This window comes from Gopherus flavomarginatus, chromosome 4 (genome assembly GCF_025201925.1).
Source record: "Gopherus flavomarginatus isolate rGopFla2 chromosome 4, rGopFla2.mat.asm, whole genome shotgun sequence".
NCBI lineage: Eukaryota > Metazoa > Chordata > Testudines > Testudinidae > Gopherus > Gopherus flavomarginatus.
The window spans coordinates 46,466,954-46,488,876 of NC_066620.1; the positions used below are offsets into that span (position 1 = coordinate 46,466,954).

Consider the following 21,923-nt stretch of genomic DNA (forward strand, 5'->3'; position numbering starts at 1 on the left):
ATTGCTTCACCTTGTGACTTAGCAATGCCCACCAGACATGCAAAAAGAACAGGAGTACTTGTGGCACCTTAAAGACTAACAAATTTGAGCATAAGCTTATGCTCAAATAAATGTGTTAGTCTCTAAGGTGCCACAAGTACTCCTGTTCTTTTTGCGGATACAGACTAACACAGCTGCTACTCTGACACCAGACATGCCTGGACTTGTGTTCTGCAAGCACATGGACTAAGAGCATAAAACAATATAAAACATGGACTAAGGGCATAAAAACAGTACATCTTCCCCCACCTATGCTGCAAACAACAGGGCACTGAGAAGACTGAAGACTCCGACAGAAGAGACTGGCCCAGGTTTCCAGAGTGAAACCTGTGTACTATGAACTGTAATATCCAGTGGGGTGACAAAAACTGCTTAATCTAGATGTTACCGAGTCTAACAAGGTTGAGAGTTTAGCCTGCACGTATATGTTGTATTTTTTATTTTATTTTGGTAATCACTGCCTTTTTACCTATCACTTATAATCACTTAAAATCTCTCTTTTGTAATCAATAAACTTGTTTTACTGTTTATCTTTACCAGTGAGTTTGCCTGAAGAGCTTGGTAAATCTGCTCAAGTTTGCAAAGGCTGGTGCATATCCACTGTCCATTGATGAAGTGGTGGACCAATTAATAAACCTGCATTGCTCAATAAAGGGTCTTGAGCAGTGGAAGATGGTATATTCCTGAAGTACAAGGCCAGGAGCTGGGGGCGGGGGGAGGAGGGGGGAGATTTGTCTTACTCTGTATGATTCAGGAGTGCCTCTGGGAGCATTCATGCAATCTATCTGGGTGTGGGGCTCCACATGCAGTTGTGCTGAGTGATAACAGCACCTAGAGGGGTCTGCTGCTTGTCACTAGCAAAACACTGTGAGAGACAACCCAGAATAGTGAGTTATGGGGACACAGTGGTCCCACAGTCCCAGGCTGCACCCCGGGGATCCCGTCAGAGCCTCCTTCTGATATGCCAACCCCATTTTAATCAGATAATTTCTCTAAAATTTAAATTGCGTACAATTTGTGGATGAAACTATCTATTTGATTTTAAATCTTCAACAACTGTGTGTCTCCCATAAAAAAAACCCACCACTTGCATTTTATTTTTCATATTAACAGACTTTTTAAAACAGTTATTCGACATAATATAGTCTATTACTTACCTGTAAATGTGGTTCTTCGAGATGTTGTTATCCATGTGCATCCCACTTTAGATGTGAATACATCCATGTCCATGAGATCAAAGCCTTTGAACAGCAGTGTCAGTTGAGCCACACCTGTGCCACCGTATGCCCTGTGCCCTCTCCCCCAAGGCCATAACAGGCAGAGCAGCCATAACCATCCCTTAGTTCCCTCACTAATTCATAATCCCAGAGGAAGAGACTCTGAAAAGCAGGGTAAAGGGAGGGTCATGGGATCCATACGGATGACAAGATCCCAAAGAAACACACTTACTATAAAGATTAAATATCCGTTCTTTCTTCAAGTATGCGTGCATGGTAACTAATAAGCAGTGTTCAGTCTGGAAGGTGAGACTGAAGTCCTGATTGACATTGACTAGATAGTGACTGTAGCACAGCCCTATGAAATCTGACATCTGATCTCGCAGCCAGGCCAAGAGCATAGTGTTGAACAATGAAAGGGAATTAACTCCACGGAGCTGCCTTGCAAATTTCAGATACAGCAATGTTCCTGAAGTGTGCAGAAAAGGGAGCCTGTGCGCCAGTTGAGTGAGCTTTAATATTTGGAGGAAGAAATGTAGCTGATAGATGACAGCAGATTGGAATACACTATGAAATCCATTTTATTCTTCTGTGGGAGGAAATGGCTTGACCCTTTGAAGCACCAGAGGTGGCAACCAAAAGATGGAGAGTGTCTGAAAAGGCTTTAGTCAGTGATTTCCCTACACCCCTGTCATAAACAGATAAGTAAGAGTTAATAGAACAGAAGTACTTCATATCTCTCTTGCCTGTAAAGGGTTAACAAAATCAGAGAGCCTGGCTGTCACCTGACCAGAGGACCAATCAGGAGACAGGATACTTTCAAATCTTGAGGGAGGGAAGTTGTGTGTGTGCGCTGTTAGTTTTTGATTGTTGTTCACTCTGGGGGCTCAGAGGGACCAGACGTGCAACCAGGTTTCTCTCCAATCTCTCCGATACAGGCTCTTATAAGTTCAGAATAGTGAGTACTAGGTAGATAAAGCAAGTTAGGCTTCTGTTTGTTTTCTTTATTTGCAAATGTGTATTTGGCTGGGAGGAGTTCAAATTTCTATTTTTCTGAAACGATTTTAATTTGTACTTGTATACTTAGGCTTGGAGGGTATTCCCAGTGTCTATAGCTGAAAGACCCTGTAACATATTCCATCTTAAATTTACAAAGATAATTTTTACTGTTTTTTCTTTCTTTAATTAAAAGCTTTTCTTGTTTAAAAACTTGATTGTTTTTTTTTATTCTGGTGAGACCCCAGGGGCCCGGGTCTGGATCCACCAGGGAATTGGTGGGGAGAAAGGAGGGAAGGGGGAGAGAAAGGTTAATTTCTCTCTGTGTTAGGATTACTTTCTCTCTCAGGGAGAGTCTGGGAGGGGGAGAGAGAAGGAGGGGGGAAGGTGAATTTTCCTCTCTGTTTAAAGATTCAAGGAGTTTGAATCACAGTGATCTTCCAGGGTAACCCAGGGAGGGGAAGCCTGGGAGAGGCAACGGTGAGGGAAAGGGTTTACTTTCCTTGTGTGAAGATCCAGAGGGCCTGGGTCTTGGGGGTCCCTGGGCAAGGTTTTGGGGGAACCAGAGTGTACCAGGCACTGGAATTCCTGGTTGGTGGCAGCGCTACAAGTACTAAGCTGGTAATTGAGCTTAGAGGAATTCATGCTGGTACCCCAGCTTTTGGACGCTAAGGTTCAGAGTGGGAAATTATACCATGACAACCCCCCTGACTCTCCCCAAAATGTCCACCCCCCCCCAGTTTTGTGAACTAGTTACATGCCAATGTAGTGACTGTTTGGAAATCTGAAGTGAAACTGAAACATTAATACACACTTTAAAAGCATATACAGTATGATAAAATACGTGTATCTGAAAAAGTATAATAGACTTGAAAAGTATGAACATAGCCTAGCTTCCTTATACAGCTGTTTGTTATGACATCATCAGTTCACTCATTTCGGTGATGTTGGCCAACCTAATCATTTCAAATGATGATTTGTAAGCAAAGTCTAAATGAGCTCTCCCTGACAGCTAGTGATGAGCTGGGGCTGGGGGGGAAAGGCTTCAGGACCAGACTGTATTTACATTCACACCTAATCTACCTAGGTATCCAGCAAACAGAGTTGTGTTGCCCAAGTGATAGATTTTGCTGGGGTTGGGTTACAAATCACTTGAATGCGGGGGGTGGGAGGGAATGAAATGTACTTAGCCTGTGCTGATTGAGGGCATCAAGAGAGAGAGTGGGGACCTCTCCCTCTCCACTGTTTGAAGACAGAGCTGTTCAGGCTCCATAGATAATCTTTTGTTCTGTTAAGTGACCACTGCAGCTGAAATCACTGATAGTTGGCTCTAAGTGCTCAGTCCTGCTGTGGGGACAGTGTTTCTGTGGAAGAGATGGCCCAGCCTGCACTAGCAGCGAGGTTCCCCCAATGAGAGCTCAGCTGAAATGACTGAGAGCTGGGTGGAACCTCAAGAGACCAACTCGCAGAGGTCACAGTGGCAGGTGGCAGCAGAAGGTAACGGCGCAGGGCCATTGGCAACAGAGTGGGGAACGATGGCACAACAAACAGCAGTGGCCAGAGTGAACAGTGGGCAGATGGAGGAACGAGCAAGGTGCCTTCTTGCCCCCCACTTTGGAGGTGTACTCACATGAAAGCACTTTTGAACTCTGACTCTCCACTGACCAAGGACAACACTAGTGAGTGAGGTGCAGTGGAGGGAAAAGTGAGGGGCACGTTAAATAAACATTTGTTTGTTGGACTATATTTTAGTGACTTTGCTCCAGAATGCTAGATTTGTGACTGGGAATGGAAACTTACATAAATGTTTCCTAGTAGGTCAAGATTTTTAAAAGGCATTATTTGCCAAGGTTGCTATCTCACATCATTGCTATGTTGAGATCTCATTATCATCTTTATTATTATAATTAATTTTTACATAAGAATGGTCATACTGGGTCAGACCAATGGTCCACATAGCCCAGTATCCTGTCTTCCAACAGTGGCCAAGGCCAGGTGCTTCAGAGGGAACAAACAGAACAGGTAATCAAGCGATCCATCCCGTTGCCCATTCCCAGCTTCTGGCAAATAGGCTAGGGACACTCAGAGCATGATGTTGCATCCCTCCCCATCCTGGCTAATAGCCACTGATGGACCTATTCTCCAGCAATTTATCTAGTTCTTTTTTTAATCCTGTTATAGTTTTGGTCTTCTCAGCATTTCCTGGCAAAGAGTTCCACAAGTTGACTTTATGTCAGTGTTTCTCAAACTGGGGTCGCCGCTTGTGTAGGAAAAGCCCCTGGTGGGCCAGGTTGGTTTGTTTACCTGCCCCATCCGCAGGTCTGGCCGATCGCAGCTCCCACTGGCTGTGGTTCGCTGCTTTGGGCCAATGGGAGCTGCTGGAAGCGGCGCAGGCCGAGGAACATACTGGCTGCCGCTTCCAGCGGCTCCTATTGGCCTAACATAAGATAACATAGCAAGACCCTTAAAACAGGGGAATTTCTTCTCTCTCAAAGAGAACTCAGGTTTGGGGGATGGAGTGTAGAAGGGGGATAAACTAATAGATTGTGTCAGATTTTCATTTGAATCAATATAGGGAATAAACTTGGGTAAAGTTTTAACACCTCTCTATCTCTATGGAATGTTATGTAAAGAGGCTGGAGTTCACTGACCCTTCTGGACGATGTAATGGCAACAAAGGCAGCCACTTTGAGAATAAAGTGGTATGCAGAGCATTCAGAGAGGTCCAAAGGGGGTTCCAGGAGGCTTGTAAGAACAATATTAAGATTGCACATAAGAGGGGGTTCTCTGATTGATCAGTAAGCATTTATTATTGCTGAGATTGCTGCAAGGTGGACTTAGGCAGAACTAAAGTCCAGAATGTTTTAAATCTAGAATGTGGCAGAGGATTTTTTGGCATAAGGGGCCTTCAATGTATCGTGGTTGTGTTGGGCTGCCCATATTGAAAATCATTTCCATTTAGAGGTATGATGGAGAGTTTTCGCCTTTTCAATAAGTTCTCTTGTACTTTTAAGAAGCAGTCCATCAGTAGCACTCAACCAGCCAACATCCACAGTCAGGTACCATGACCTAGGGTCTGGATGAAACATCTGACCCTCATTCTGTGATAGTATCCTTGTAAAATCTGGAAGTGGTATGGAAGAATCAAGAGATATCTTGAGGAGATGTGTTAGCCAGAATTGTGTCTGCTAATATGGCTGAATCCTGTCCAATTTTTGCAATCAATCACTCTGGGGAAAAATGGAATTGGTAGAAATGCATACACAAGAAAGTTGTCTTGAGCTTGGTGGGGGGGAAAAATGATGGAAGCAAGTATTACCACCCTGAATGGGAGATGGCATATACATTTGTTCAGTCTTCCTTATCCTGGAGAAAAAAGGGGGGTCTTCATCCTATCCCAGATCTAGGAAGTATCAGTAGAAGCATCTTCCCTGTTACTCCAGGAGGAACTCACCTTATAGCTCCCAGGCAAAGCACAGAAGCTACTTCTTCCTTAGCTGAAGGATCCCTGAAGAGGGACAGGGAATGGGAGTGGGAGTGGGGAAAAGGACCGATACTGCAAGACTTAGCCATGGTAAAAAATGTCCAGCATCCATCTGTCAGTTATAGAAGTCCAAGCCTAAATGAGGGTGGGCGGCGGGAGTCAAACTGGCATCCAAAGGTAGGGTATGGGCTGACACTTGAGTGGTTAAACGTAGACCTTGACCCATCTATCAAGCCTGTTGCCTGGAAGCAGATGTGCAACTGAGGAAGACGATGGCCTCCTCCAAGAGAACCATGGCTTCTTCTTGGGTACTTAGAAGACCATGGTTGAAGGTAAGTATCTTTTGCCTGGATTACCCAATATTTAGAGGGTTTACTCATTTGGGGCTGTGGCCTGGATGCCAAATGAATAGAACGTGACCAGGGAGTTCTTCATGGAGTATGATGTGTCATCCGTGTGTGCACTGAGTAAGTCTGCCCCAGAAGGGCAAATCCTCATTTCTACACCGCACTTCTTTCAGAATGCCAGAAACCTGCAGCTATGAAGCTCTGTGCGTTGTGACTGTGGTGGACACTGCTCATTGTGTGTAATGATCACAGGCTGTAAGAAGGAACCAAGGGACAGCTATGGCTGCTCCGCCCTTTATGCCCTTAGGTGGGAGGGCACATGAGCACTCATGACCCAGCAGACACTAATATTCAAAAGATTCCAATATCACATTCATGAGACACATGCACACTCAGAATGGGATCCACACTGACACGTACACAAGGAATTTATTTTTTCTGATTCAGTTTCAGGAGGTGCACTGCTTTTACCTTCCTACCCTACCCATTTAAAAGTGAGGGAATAAGGATGAAGTGTGAAGAAAAGTATTTCCCAAGATAAACAACTACAAGCCCAGATACTTCTATTCCACAGTGCTGACTTCATCTGAATCAGTCATGCAATCTGATTAGATGGACTTCGCTCTTGTAGCAGCTGTTGTAACTGCACAGTGAAGCTGGGAAAATCAAGTCTTGAAACTTGCAGTGCAAGGTAAAAAGCAGTCTCTCTTCTCAACTGCACTCTCTCAAACAGAGCTCTCTGGGATCCTTGTTTTACACAAGGAAGTATAACCAAACATATGGATACTACTCTGATAACACTACCACTGAGTCATTTTAACCTATCCTTCTTGGCTGAAGAGATAATATACTTGTATCGGTGAAATCTCGACAAGATTCACAGTTGACACCAATTCAACTTCTCAAAATTATATATTAAAGACAGTGAACTTGAACAGATCACCTTGGATCCAATTACCAACGAGCAGAAACCCTGCTCTGTAAAACTGATCTTTAAAGAGAAAGCTGTGCAGATCCTATATTATATGGAATAAAGTTTACTTTCAACTGATGGGGATATTCCCTTCACAGGAGACCCATGTTTCCCTAATTCATGCAAGCAAATCTGGAACAATGTTTTCAGAAAGCGTTACTGTTAATTAGCATTTCTATTTAAATTGTAGAAGGCTAACTTAGATGGTTTTTTGGAACATTTTGTTTATAAACAAGCATTCTAGTATGTCATAAATCCTAAAACACTGTCATTTTGCTGATACGTGCCCCTCAAGAAAGAAATCCGCTGGTGAATTTTCAGAGCACTGCCGCATTCCCTTCCTTGCTATATGCAGAACCTGATCGTCAGCAGAGAGTCAGGCTGTTCAGAATTCTGAATTTACCTCCTCTAGGTCTTTTTTTAAAGTGTTGTGAATGGCTAGTGACCACCAAATCTATTTGATTTAACAAATGATTGGAACTCAGAAGACCTGAGTTCTATTACTAGCTCAGCCACCAGCCTGCTGCGTGACCTTGGAAAAAAGTCACTTCACCTTTGTGCCTCAGTTTCCTCATCTGTGAAATGTAGATACTGATATTTACCTTGTTTGTGAAGTGCTTTGAGATCTACTGATAAACAGCACTATAATAGATAGAGAATAATAATTAACAATAATACCTAAAAACCTTTCTGGGACACCACCAATTTGTTAAGAACACACGAAGAGCAATGGTATGAAGCCCAGAGAAAACCAAAAAAAGACTATTTCAATGGTACATTTAAAACCTAAGCTCAATTTAATAGTAGTAGTTACGCAATGATTTCTTCTGGCCATATCAATTTGTTTTACCTTTCTAGTGGTTCCAGCTTTCTGCTCAAAAGAAATGACCAATGTCACCCTGTACTCTCACAGCGATTAGAGATCTTATTTAAGCAATTTAAAAGCATTTGATTTAGCAATTCTATTATGGATAAGCTAGACTGATTTTCCAATAATTACTTATAAGAATTGTGCAATATTTCAACCCATACTAAGATTTTACACTTTTTTTAAATGCAAACTAAAAAAGGCAAATCAATACTTAAGCTCTGGATCTATGCATATCCAAGAGTGAAGGATTGTAGCTTGCCCTAGTTTCCTCAAAACCTACAGACTTGAGAAAGCTTAGAAATTCAGACTTAAAGGTTAAAAAAAAAATCAGAAAGAATGGAAACAAATAATGAAGGACTTCTAAAAATCTTTATTTCTGCCTCTGTTCTGTAGCATTCCATGCACTCATCACACCTTGTGGGGAAGACAGAGACATTCTGATAGAAGATTTTATAGGAATCTAAAGAAGTTTGAAGCCTGTAAATATCTTTAATCCATTAAATCTATTTTATTTATATACGATGTCTATGAAGTCAAAGAACTTGGATGTATGTATCTTTGGTTTTCTTTATATATTATCCAGGACACTTTAGTGAGCTCTCAAAAAAGTAAACTATCCACCAGTAAGTTTTGGTCTGATCTCTAAGAGATTTGAAACCAGACACTGTAGTTACATGTCTATGCTTAGTCTCATATTGACACAACATTTACAAAGTGCCTCTAGGGAACTGTCCCAAATGAACATCCCCACATGCAGTCACTTTTGGTGAAGCAATGTAAAATTTCTAGAAAATTCCCAAAGATCTTAAAGAAAGCAAGAAGTGTTCACTCTATCATTGTAAAGACAGGTACAATGCAATTTAAATGTTAAAGCAGAGTACAAACAAGATTAAAGTAGTCCAAATATATCACTTCCTCAGTTTTCAGAGTAACTGGTACAATTAAATGTGCTTGTTTGTGGATGATCTAGTCTCTGGTTTTTCACTTGTTTTATGGCCTGTGAGACAGAGGTGGAGTTAAAGTTATTATGTAAACCTTGATTGGTTATTTCCATATTTTCTAATGCTGAGGGAGAGAGGGAAGGCATAGCATGTAATTGTAACTTTGAATATCCAGGATAACGTTGTTGTTGTCAGAGTATGACAAGAGACTCTGAAAAGCTTTTCCCATTAAGTCACTGATTATTTTATTCTCTCTCTCTCATATTATATATTAGGGCTGTTGATTAATCGTAGTTAAACTCAGGCGATTAACTCAAAAAAATAATTGCGATTAATCGCAGCTTTAAATTGCACTGTTAAACAATAAAATACCAATTGAAATTTATTAAATTTTTTTGATGTTTTTCTACATTTTCAAATGTGGATTTCAATTACAACGTAAAATAAAGTGTACAATGCTCACTTTATTACAAATGTTTGCACTCTAAAAATGTTAAAATAGTATTTTTCAGTTCACCTCATACAAGTACTGTAATGTATCCACTTTAACATGAAAGTGCAACTTACAAATGTAGATTTTTTTTTGTGTTACATAACTGCACTCAAACACTAAACAATGTAAAATTTTAGAGCCTACAAGTCCACTCCATCCTACTTCTTGTTCAGCTAATCGCTAAGACAAACAAGTGTGTTCACATTTGCAGGAGATAATGCTGCCCACTTCTTAGTTCTCAGGGTACTTTTGTAGCCGGCATTGCCAGCTATTTACGTGCCAGATATATTAAACATTTGTATGCTCCTTCATGCTTCGGCCACTATTCCAGAGGATATGTTTCCATGCTGATGGCACTTGTTAAAAAAATGTGTTAATTAAATTTATGACTTAACTCCTTGGGGGAGAATTGTTTATCTGCCATATATTTCATTTTATAGCAGTCTTGGATGATGACCCAGCACATGTTGTTCGTTTTAAGAACACTTTCACTGCAGATTTGACAAAACACAAAGAAGGTACCAATGTGAAATTTCTAAAGATAGATACAGCACTCGAAGATTTAAGAATCTTTAGTGCCTTCCAAAATTTGAGAGGGACGAGATGTGGAGCATGCTTTCGGAAGTCTTAAAAGAGCAACACTCTGACGTGGAAACTACAGAATCCGAACCACCAAAGAAGAAAATCAACCGTCTGCTGGTGGCATGTGACTCAAATGATGAAAATGAACGTGCATCGGTCCGTACTACTTTGGATTATTCTCGAGCAGAACTTGTCATCAGCATGGACACGTCCTCTGAAAATGTGGTTTAAGCATGAAGGGACATATGAATCTTTAGCGCATCTGGCACATAAATATCTTGCTACGCTGGCTGCAACCGTGGCATGCAAAGGCCTGTTCTCACTTTCAGGTGACATTGTAAATAAGAAGCAGACAGCATTATCTCCCGCAAACGTGAACACGCTTGTTTGTCTGAGTGACTGGCTGAAGAAAAACTAGGACTGAATGGACTTGAAGGCTCTACAGTTTTACATTGCTTTGTTTTTAAATGCAGTTATCTTTGTACAAAATTCTACATTTGTAAGTTCAACTTTCATGATAAAGAGACTGCACTAATGTACTTGTAATATGAGAACTGAAAAATACTATTTCTTTTGTTTTTACAGTGCAAATATTTGTAATAAAAATAAAGTGAGCACTGTATACTTTGTATCCTGTGATGTAACTGAAATCAATATTTGAAAATGTAAAAATATCCAAACACACTTAAATAAATGGTATTCTATCATTGTTTAAACAGTACAATTAATTTTTTTAATTGCTTGAGAGCCCTATTTTTATACATACACGTGTATGTATACATACATATATGATTCATGTAAAAAAAAATCTTAACTCAACTCCATCTTAATCAAGTTTAAATCCTTGTGAATTTCCCTACATTCTGGGGAGGGGGAAGGGAAGAGGAGAATGGCTGCAAGGTGTTTCTCGTGCATCCTCCCTTCCTCCAACGTGAAAGCTTCATTAGGATGGTGGGGACAAGAGAATGTACAGCGGATTCAATATATTTGGAGTAGTCATCTCTTGAAATTGCTACGTACATCTTGTTTTCTTCCTAGCCTACCCACGTATGGCACTGTCTCCTGCTTACCCCTCAGACTACTCCTTCCTCACAGGACACCTCACATTGTGGTCACCAACATCTGAGCCATATGGACTTTTAGGAACTCTACACAGCCCACAATTAACGCTGCATGTCTGTCACACAAGCTATGGATTCCGTGACTTTCTGTGACATTGGGAGCACCTGGGCCAGCAGCAGTTTGGACGTGGGAGGGGGCTCAGGGCTGGGGCAGGGGGGGTTGGGGTGTGGGGCGGTGCTTACCTGGGCAGGCGGGGGAAGGCTCCCGGGAAGTGGCCAACATGACCCTGCAACTCCTGACCTAGGCAGAGCATCCAGGGGACTGTCTGCTGTCCCTGCTTGCAGGCACCGCCCCTGCAGCTCTCACTGTCTGCTGTTCCTGGACAATGGGAGCTACAGAACCAGAGCTTGGCAGGGGCAGCGCACAGAGCCCACCTGGCCTTCCCTCCTCATAGGAGCTGCAGGGACACGCGGAGCTGGCTAGGGAGCATACCAGCCTCACTAACCACGCCCTCCAGCACCAGCTGGGGTCCCAGTCCATGTGCCACCAGTACTTCCCCCCTCCAAGTGCCAGCCAGTGTCGCACCCTGCTGCCCACCCGCTCCTCCCCAGCACCAGCGGGGGTCCCAAGACACCGCTGCAGCACCCATGATGCCGCCAGACTGCCCCAACAGAGCACCCGGGGGCCCCGACCCAAGTTTTAGTTATGGGTAACTAGTACAAGTTATAGACAGGTCACGAGCCACGAATTTATGTTTACTGTCCGTGACCTGTCCATGACTTTTAGTAAAAATACCCGTCACTAAAACGTAGCCTCAAGCATAATGCATGTGAAAACTCTGCAACGACAACAAAACTTCTAAAACTACTAAAAAGGTACCAGTCCTTGTCAAGTCCAACATATTAAGCCTAATTTACAATGAGGCCAAGCAATTTTGACAACTTTCAATTTTTGAACTCTCATCTCTCTGAAATGCCTCATCCAATTTGTTTCAGACTTTTTGGAAAAAAAAGTCTCTCCTGGCATAAAAACATATCTGTGAAATTTAACATGTATTGGTTTATTTTAGGCAAAGTTGTAACAAGATGCGTGGTTGGCATGAAAGGAGAAAAAGAAAAAAAAAAGTCATACTTATGACTGACTGACTGCTTCAATATTAACTATAAGGAAACTTGCCTCTTCACAATTCACCTAGATTAGGCCACAAATATTTGTCTTGTAACTCACTTCTAAAGAAGTCCATATTTAAAATCTCAAATCTGCTCTAACTACTGGCTGTCATATACAAAAACAAAAAACAAAACTTAATACACGGTTGGGTGGGGTTTTGTTGTGGGTTTTTTTTTGGAGGGGGGAAGAGGAGGAAATAATCTGGGGACAGGGGAATAACATACTAAAAAGGAAAAGTTACTAATGGCAGATTTATATATAAAACTAAGAATGTCCATACTGGTTCAGACCAATGGTCCATATAGCCCAGTATCCTGTCTTCCGACAGTGGCCAACGGTAGATGCTTCAGGTGAATAAACAGAACAGGCGATTATCAAGTGATTCAGCCCCTGCTGTCCAGCCCCAGCACCTGGCAGTCAGAGGCTTTTAGGACACCCGGAGCATGGTGTTGCATCCCTGCCCATCTTGGTGAACAGCAAGTGATGGACCTGTCCTACATAAACTTATCTAATTATTTTTTAAACCCTGTTATACTTTTGGCCTTTACAACTTCTCCTGGCACTGAGTTCCACACAATGCACAGTCAACCTGTGAAGTTCTTTCTTTTGTTTTAAATCTACTGCCTGTCAATTTCATTGTTACATACACCTCAACAACAACTGCATACACAGAGAATAGCCCATTTCCCTGGTGATAGCCTACCGTGCCTTTATCCTGAAGGCACATCATTAGCGTGCAGACATCTCCTGTTGCTTGATGGTTCACCAACATCATGGCTTCATCTTCTGAAACCACTTTAACATCATCTCCCCATTCGACTACTGTTAAAAGAAAAAAAAGGTAAGAGTAAAGCTTTCAATCTGATCAAGTTTTTAAAGCTACTAGAAGTCTTACATATAGAAACCTACATGCTGCATGCCAATTTAAACTGGCACATAACACTGGACAATCATTAGATTAGCAATGCCATTTCCCCAAGCAAAACAGGAACCCAATTTGTAATATTTAATCAGCAAGCACTGTAAAAACAGAAATAATCTACCTGAACACACACACACACACACACACACACAGTCTCCTTTTTTTTAAATATCAGTCACCAGACTATATTCGAGCCTTCAAAACCAACTACAAAACTTTTGATCCATCTTTCAAGTTGAGCTGTCTCCCCTCATTGGATGTAGAAGTGGCACAAAACATCAAATTTTAGTCTCCACATTTGTTTCACCTCCATGTTTATTCTTAAGAAACTGTTCTGGTTAAACAAAAAAACGCTCTGACAATTTAACATGCTTAATATCCTATGCTACATAAGCTTGCCTACAACTTCTCCACACTTAAGAAAATTATTTGTAGGAGAGAAAGTGTGTGTTCAAACAATGAGTTGTTCAAAGAACAGGAACAATTAGTCATTATTTAGTATAGCTGAGACCAAAAATGTGTGTGGCAAGAGCAGTGACCAGATGTCAATCAGCAGCTGTGGTATTCAACATCTACAAGAACAAGCAAAACTACCAGAACAGGTCAGAAGGCAGACATCAACATTCTTGACTCGATGGTCACAATATGACTAAACTTAGAAATGAAAGAGACAACCTCCTACAGGAGCACAGAAATGATGAAATTTTAGTAAAAACTTTGCTCAAATAAGAGACCTTTAAAACACAACACACCACACACGCGCGCCTGTTCCCTGAGCAAAGACTTGAGTGAGTAGAATCCCTCCTCAGTTATAAGCCCAGTTACTTAGAGGCAAGGACTACAAAGAGAGGAAAGGCAGTAAAGAAATTCTATTATGTTCAGGAGGAAAATGCTGGATCAAGTGTTTTTTGTTTGGTGAGGACGGGGGTGTTTGTTTTTGGCAGGTTTATTCACTCTCTCATGAAGTTCTTACTTGGCTGACCAACATACCAGTTTTTGACATCACCACGAGAGAGAGGGAGATATTAGAGTTCACCTCTATCACTCTGTCCTACAGAAGTTTACACCGTGTCTTTAGTACAACATTCCATGATTGCCATCAGCAACAGCTCTCTCAGCCAGTCAGAGAAGGGCTCATCATACAGGTGTCTCAGTAAATTGCACTCTTATTACTCTCCCCCATCCATCATCTGTACAGTAATTGAACTAAGCACAGCAACACAATACCCGCTGAAGACAGGAAACAGTACTCAGTGCATAACATGGATTTCCAAGCCCTACCAAAAGTACACCTTTTATGTTTATTTTCTCCTCCTTTGGTTGATAAAGGTCAAAACGTTGATTTAATATACTTAGACTTCTATAAGGCATTTGACTTGGTACCGCATGATATTTTGAGTTAAAAAACTGTAACGATGTAAAATTAACATGGTTCACATGAAATGGATAAAAAGCTGACTAAATGACATATCTCAAAATGTAATTTTAAATAGAGAATCAAACAGGCGTGATTCTAGTGGGGGTTAGCAGAGATCAGCTTTTGGCCATATGTTATTTAACACTTTATCAATGACTTGGAAGAAAACAAAAATCACTGATAGTTTGCAGAAGACACAAAAATTGGGGGAGTGGTAAATAATGAAGAGGAAAGGTCACCGATATAGAGTCATCTGGACTACTTAATAAGCAGTCAGTATGCAAACAATATGCATTTTAATATAGTTAAATGTAAAATATACATCTAGGAACAAAGAATGCAGGTGATAATTACAGGATGGGGAACTCAATCCCTGGAAGCAGTGACCCTGAAAAAATTTAGGGGTCCTGGTGGATAATCAGCTGGACATGAGCGTTTGAGTGCAATACTGTCACCAAAAGAGCTAACACGATCCCTGGATGTATAAACAGGGGAATCTAGAATCGGGGTAGAGAGGTTATATTACCTCTGTATTTGGCACTGGTGTGACTGCTGCTGTAATACTGTATCCATTTCTGGTGCCAACAATTCAAAAGTGATGTTGATAAATTGGAGAGGGTTCAGAGAACAGTCTTGAAAACGATTAAAGGATTAGAAAACATGTCTTACAGAGATAGACTCAAGGAGCTCAATCTTACTTGTTCACTGTCAAAAACCTATATGGGGAACAAATATTTGATAATGGGCTCTTCAAGCCAGCAAAGAAAGGTATAACATGATCCAGTAGCTGTAAATTGAAGCTAGACAAATTCAGAGTGGAAATAAGGTGTATATTTTTTAACAGTGAGGGATATTAACGATTGGAACAATTTACCAAGGGTTGTGGTGGACTCTACATCACTGGCAATTTTTAAATCAAGATTAGATGTTTTTCTAAAAGATACCCTCTAGGAATTATTCTGGGGAAGTTCTATGGCCTGTGTTATACAGGAGGTCAGAATAAATCACCACAATGGTCCCTTCTGGTCTTGGAATTTGTGAATCCTCAGAAATCCAGATAGCACTGCACTCTCAGAATTCAGGAGACTTCCAGAGCTTTTGGTCATATCTGAAAGGTACAATATAGTGTTGAATTGAGTCTTGCATACAAAAAGTTAAATTCTACATCTGGACCCCAACTCAACAAATCAGACAACTGATATTGGGAGAAAGATTACTGGTACCATATAACATCCTCCTGACCTCTGTCCACAGTGAGGAGCAACAGATCCTCCTCTATTTGCTTAACGCATATGTGGAAGATTCTACCTATCCCTAACTGGCTCCTTGACCATTTGCAAATTCTCTCTCTCTCACGAATTTTGTCTCTCCCTGAATTAATCCTTCAGGTTATAAACTGAATCCTACTTGGAACAGATTACCTGAACCCAGAATTAGTTTACAGTTCATCTATCATGTACCTATATAGACAAACTAACACACAGTACTGAGAGAGAGATATTATCCATATATCTGAGGTTACAGGGAAAATATGATGATTTTAAGTTTCACATGAGAAATACCATAGTATGTGATCCTTTATTAAAGCATAATTTCAGTATGTTTTCACTATGCAGCTAAATTGACAATTTACCAATGCATAAGCTGTGCTTCCGAAGTCTGGCTCCGCTCCCTCTCCCCAAAAATACATTATGCATACGTAAAGTGCATTTTCCATAGGCACCTAACTCTTCCTGTGTCAAACCACTTTTTTCCCCAGATTGCTCAACAAGGGGATTGCCCAACGAGGGCCATTTCCTTGTCAAATGTCAATTTTTTAAACTGCAGTCATTTCCACTGTTCAAAACGTTGCAAGATTTATTTAAAAATTTATTTATTTTTGGGAAATATATCAATATGGCTCATTCTGAATGCCTATTAAGGGAGCACACCTTCCATGCAAGCTGAACCACACATTGCATGAGAAGTACTTCCTGGGAGGAGTGGTATGTATGCCTCCTTTTCACATTGTACTACTTGATCTTTAGACAATAAATTGGCTAAGCTTGGTTATCTGGTCTCAAAAATATTTTTATTATTGAATTACAAAGACAGACAGTCAGTCAACCAATTGGTTATACGTTAGACAGACTCCACAGTTGTTCACATGGGTCTTGCATGCAGCACCAGATGAGTTTGTTTTTGCCATTTTTTTTTATTTTTTTAAAGGAAAATATAATGGTAAACCCCCATAAAATTGGCAGGGACACCAATCAATGAGGCAGGTGTGGTACAGTACTGACACTACTAACTTTTTTTTTTAAAAGTCTAATTGCAAGTTAATGGTGTGTCCCTTTAAACTTCAATGTAATACATACATAGTCCTATCATGGCAGGCACTCCTGCCCTTGTAAACTTTCAGACTGTCAGGACAAGGAAAATGAGTGCATTTTTCTTTAAGGGATGTTTGTGGGATTGCACTCACTTCCATGAATGGAAAAACACAGCTCAAACATCAGGTGTGTGGCAGCAAAACAAAGGGATACTGCTGTTCTTCACCATAAAAAGGCAACAGTTCAGTGAGAAACGTGTGTCACTGGGGGCTCCTGAACAGCAGCAAATGCTCCTCTCCTAACTTCCTCCCATTGCCAAGACACACTGCATCTCACAGTGATACTGAATTTAGCAGCTCCAGAAATAAGTTATGTTTATGCAAATGCCAGTTCAGCACAATGATATTATCTGTCTCTCAACACAAGAGGGAGCAGAAAACTTGTATACCTTTACTAATATGCTAGCTGTCCCTAGCAATTAAACTCAACTGACATAATTAAAAGGAAGAGAACCTCTCGCATGTACACATCAAGCTTACTTTATCTGCATACATAACTGTTATTCTTGTTTCAAAAGAAAAGTTTTACATTTCAAATGCCTGACTTCTTCAGTGCTTATTTACCTGGTTATTAAACAAGATGATGACAAAGTTAAAAAGCGGTCTCATTTTTTCTCCTGCCTTTGGGCAACCTTTTAGTTTACTACATATTTCTGTATACTTGGACTTCCATCTGCCAAGTTTCACAATTCAAGTTTCACTACCTATACAAAGCTAGAGGCCAAAGACTTCAGAGCAATCTCCTGCAACACTAGCTACTAGTAAACTTATGACCATATATCCAGTTTCCTTTCCTCGGTGCTATCAGAAAGAAAGCTGGTCATGGGAGGCAAAAATTTGAAGAACATCAAGAATGATGGACACCATTAGGCAAAAAGAGAAAAATTTTGCGCAACCATCTGAACAATATCTGTTGACTATGGCCTTTGAGTCTGTGATTTGCCATATCCTGAAGAAACCTGAGGGAGGTGAGATGGTACAGGAAACCTGGCTTTTCTCTACTGAAGAGACTGGGAATTTTGGGGAAATGTTCTTTTTTGCCTAGGAAAAAGTATACAAAATATCTAATCCCAACAAAAACAGGAATATACTTGGAACGTCTCGTACTCAATGTTCCAAACACTTCAATGTATTTGAACAGTTCTATTTCAGTGGGAATTCAGAGCTAGGACAATGCACGTAGAGTCTTAAGTGGCTTATGGCGGTGTTACACTGTAGTTACGTATGTGCAGTGATAAGATGCATCTCTTCTCCTAAAGCAGTTTCTCTCAAACTGGGGTCCACAGGCCCCGCTGATCAACTCCTCCCCGTCCATTCCAGTGCCTCCTGCATGTTGGGGGAACAGCTGTTCAGTGGCGTGCAGGAGCGCTGGGACGGAGCGGGAGGAGCAAGGACACGGAGTGCTCAGGGGAGGGGGCTGAATCATGTCCACTGGCCCTGCTGCTCAACCCCCCCCCCTCCCTCCCAGTGCTATCTGAACGCAGGGGGAACAGCTGTTCAGTGACATGCTGAAGGGACTAGGAGGGAGAGAGGGAGGGGAAGGAGTGGGGAGAGGCCGTGCTCAGGGGAGGTGGCAAAAAGTGGTGAGGAAGAGAAGGGGCAGGGGTGGAGCAGAGGCAGGAAGAGGTGGGACGAGGCCTGATCGGGTGGGTCTAGGGGTCCAGGAAAAATTATAAATCAAAATTGGGGTTCTTGGGTTGTTAAAGTTTGAGAACCATAGTCCTAAAGCAAGGGTAGGAAAACCATGGCCCATGGGACTGAATGACTCACAAGAATGAACAGCAAAAGATACTGGAGTAATTTTTTTTTTAAAGTATGCAGAATAACCTCAATTATCCAGATATTTTAAGGACATACCTGCCACCTTCAAGTTACAGAGCACCATCAAGTTTTGAAATCTGTGCATAGGGTTTCACCAACCTCAAGCATAGACTCCAAAGCCATCTGGCTGGCTCCCCTGCTTATGAACAGCCAGCTTAGGACAGATTCCTGAAGGCGTACATACCTGGGACAAAGGGGATGAGAGAAGGTGTCCCAGAAACTCTGTTCCAAGGGCTTGATCCTGCACCATTCAAGTCTATGGGAAATTTTCCTACTTAGTTGAATGGAGGCCAGATCAAGCTCATAAATCCATAAGGCTAAGATTTTTTCAGTGATATTATTAATAAAAAGAAGTCACGGACAGGTCACAGGCAATAAAGAAAAAAATTCATGGAACCCAGTGAGCTGTCCCTGACTTTTAGTAAAAATATCCATCACAAAATGGGGAGCCACTAGGCAGTTGCAGGGGCCTGGTTGGGAGCTCCGGGGACACTCATTCTCCTGCCACCCAAGGGGGCCTGCGAACTGCAGGGTACCCCCACCGCCTGTGGGCTAAAGTCATGAAGATCTTCAGAAGTTATGAATTCTGTGATTTCCACAAGCTCCATGATAAAATCATAGCCTTACCCACAAGCACTAAGCTGCAGGCAGCTTTTGAGGCCTCTCTGCTGCTCCTTCTCCCGAGCATTATGCCTTTATTATCTGAAGCCTAATTACGTCAGCAATAAGTGGGGACCTGGCCCTGTTTCAGTTAAATGAGATTTCATTATACTAATTTTCAGACAGCAATTTTAAACTCATGGTGAATTTAGTGCTGATGAAACTTGCCAGATTAAGACTTTTGGATATTGAAATCTTTTACCCACAAAAAAAAAAAAAAAAAAAAAAAAAAAAAAAAAATACACAAACAACATGGTTAGAAGCAGAAAAAGCTTTACCTACAGCTACCTCAATTCTGGCCTGGAAGGGCCATATCAGGGAGCAGAAGGGTAGTTTAGCGTCCATGTACAGGACGCCCAGAGCTCCAAATTCAGATTTTGGATCACACAGTTTTGCATCAGCGTTTGCAAGAACTAGTACATATAACTGTAGGGAAGTGAGCCTCAAGAGAAAGAATGAAGCTTCAAAGACAGCATGCCAGTAAGAAAAAGATTAAGTATAAGAAAGGGAGAAGCAAATCTATCTAAGATTCATAAAGCAAAAAGGGTCAATATCCACCCATGTCCTTAGCATCACTAATAGCACTTTCATAAGCACAGTCCAAAATTAGACCACATTTTCTCAAAATCCTACAGATTACTGAGCTTTCTATGAACAACTCTTGTTTAGAGCCATTAGCATGAGAACAATTAAAAAAAAATACATTTTTTTCCCAAATTTATGGCTGAAATATTGAGCTTTGCTCTCCGGTTCTGCAACCAGAATAGCAGTAGACATTTCTAAGAACGCTTTGCAACTTTATAAATCATGATTAAACACATTTGGAGAGAGAAAGAATTAAAAAGCTTTGAGAGGTACCCAATCTATTCACGTGTAGTGAATTCATACCAACGTAAAGATTGTTTATACATTTTATACTCTTTGGCATGCCTCTTCAGAGAGGAGATTCAGAAATCTAGACATTGTTTGCAAGGGATCAACTATGTGAATTAAGGCATAGCACCGTTAACCAATATCCATGAACTCATTTGCGTATTTGCTTTCATTTTTAACTGAAAATTTGTTTAATTTTCTACTCCTGCTCTCTCAGTACAGTATTAGGCCACGTCTATACTGCACAGCTTATAATGGCACAGCCGTGCCACTGTAAGGCACACAGTTTAGCCGCTCTTTGTCAGCAGGAGAGAACTCTCATGCTGACAAAAGTAAAACCACCCCAATGAGGGGCAGTAACTTTGTTGGCAGAAGCATACCTGCCACCGACAAAGCACTGTCCACACCAGCACTTTTCAAAATCGGTAAAATTTTTGTTGATCAGTGGGGGGGGGTGAATGTTTTTCACATCCCTGAGCGACTAAAATTTTACCAAAAAAAGTGCAGTGTAGATATAGCACTAATTGCTCTGCTACAGTGGCAGCCTGCTATTAGAGTCAAAATAAATAATTTTATAGGCATTTGGATGCCTTTCAGTCCTGAGGAAACATCTAAGTTTATTATTTTTAAACCGACACACACATATATCCCTTTGGGGTGAGGTAAGAGAGGGGGAGATGATGAGGGAAGTCTCCTACCAGAAGCCACTACAAGACATGCAGAGAGGAACACAGATACAGTGCATTTCTCCCTCCTGATTGCAGTCTCACCCAAATCGCAAAAATTGCCATGCTAAGTCCACAAATAAAGATACAGAGCCCACAATAAATAGTTCTAGGGTAGAAGGATCTTCGAAGCTCCTGTTTCCTTCAGGGGAGGGCTCTCTGTTTTGGAAGGGCGACATGCTGCCACCCCCAAACATTCAAAAATCATAAGTTGGGCCACAAAAATCATGCGATTGGCTTCAGTTATGTGATAATAAATTTGGGGTTCAATTTATCTGCCTCCTGGATTTTGAGCCTCTAGGGTGCCTTCAGGTCATGCTGTCAAGCTTTTCTCTGCAAACATGAGGGCTAAGACATTTAGCTTTAAGCGAATTTCTCAAGCAGTCACACAAATCCAGTAATTGGTGCTTTAAAACAAAAAAGTATTTCAAGACTTGCAACAACAAAAAAGTTGTGAGTTGGAAAGACTGAAAATAAAGTAGTATTGTGTATTTTTTATTATCAGGGTCCTGTAAATACACTCAACCTATGCAAATTTTCAGCCATAAAAATCAAAAGCATAAAAACAATAAGTACATTCTGCTTCCCTTCTGACATCAGAAAGTTGTTCTAAGCCTCAGAACCCCAAAATTGAATGAATTACTAAATTTAATACATTCCTCTCTGAATTCTAACATTATGTTTTATTATAATGCAGTATTATACAGAGTCTGGTACCATCCAGAGTGGCTGGTCAAACCTTGCTTCAGCTACACCAGCGAAATACAGTTGGTAAATAATTATTTGCCCTTTGTTATTGACGTCTTTGAGAGACAGAATTGGGAATTCTGGGAATGGTGGCAGAGGTTAGTTAGAAATAAAACAAATGATAAGCAACTGTGATATGCCAGGATACAATCCAGCTTGTTGAGCAGCTGTGTTACCCCTGTCCTGCAATCTCGGGTGTCTTACAATGACTT

At 41.2% G+C, this 21,923-nt stretch overlaps 1 protein-coding gene across 13 annotated transcripts in view; it reads right to left on the bottom strand.

Annotated features, from left to right (window-relative positions):
• LPGAT1 (lysophosphatidylglycerol acyltransferase 1) overlaps positions 1 to 21,923 on the bottom strand; it is a 947,911-nt gene that overhangs the window by 886,039 nt on the left and 39,949 nt on the right. For all 13 annotated transcript variants that reach the window (XR_007774158.1, XR_007774156.1, XR_007774160.1 and 10 more), the window contains exon 4: positions 12,879 to 12,997. Coding sequence is in view for 8 of the 13 variants with exons in the window: in XM_050951898.1 (XP_050807855.1) it covers positions 12,879 to 12,997 (119 nt within the window). In the remaining 5 variants the exon portion in view is untranslated. The remainder of the gene's footprint in view (positions 1 to 12,878; positions 12,998 to 21,923) is intronic.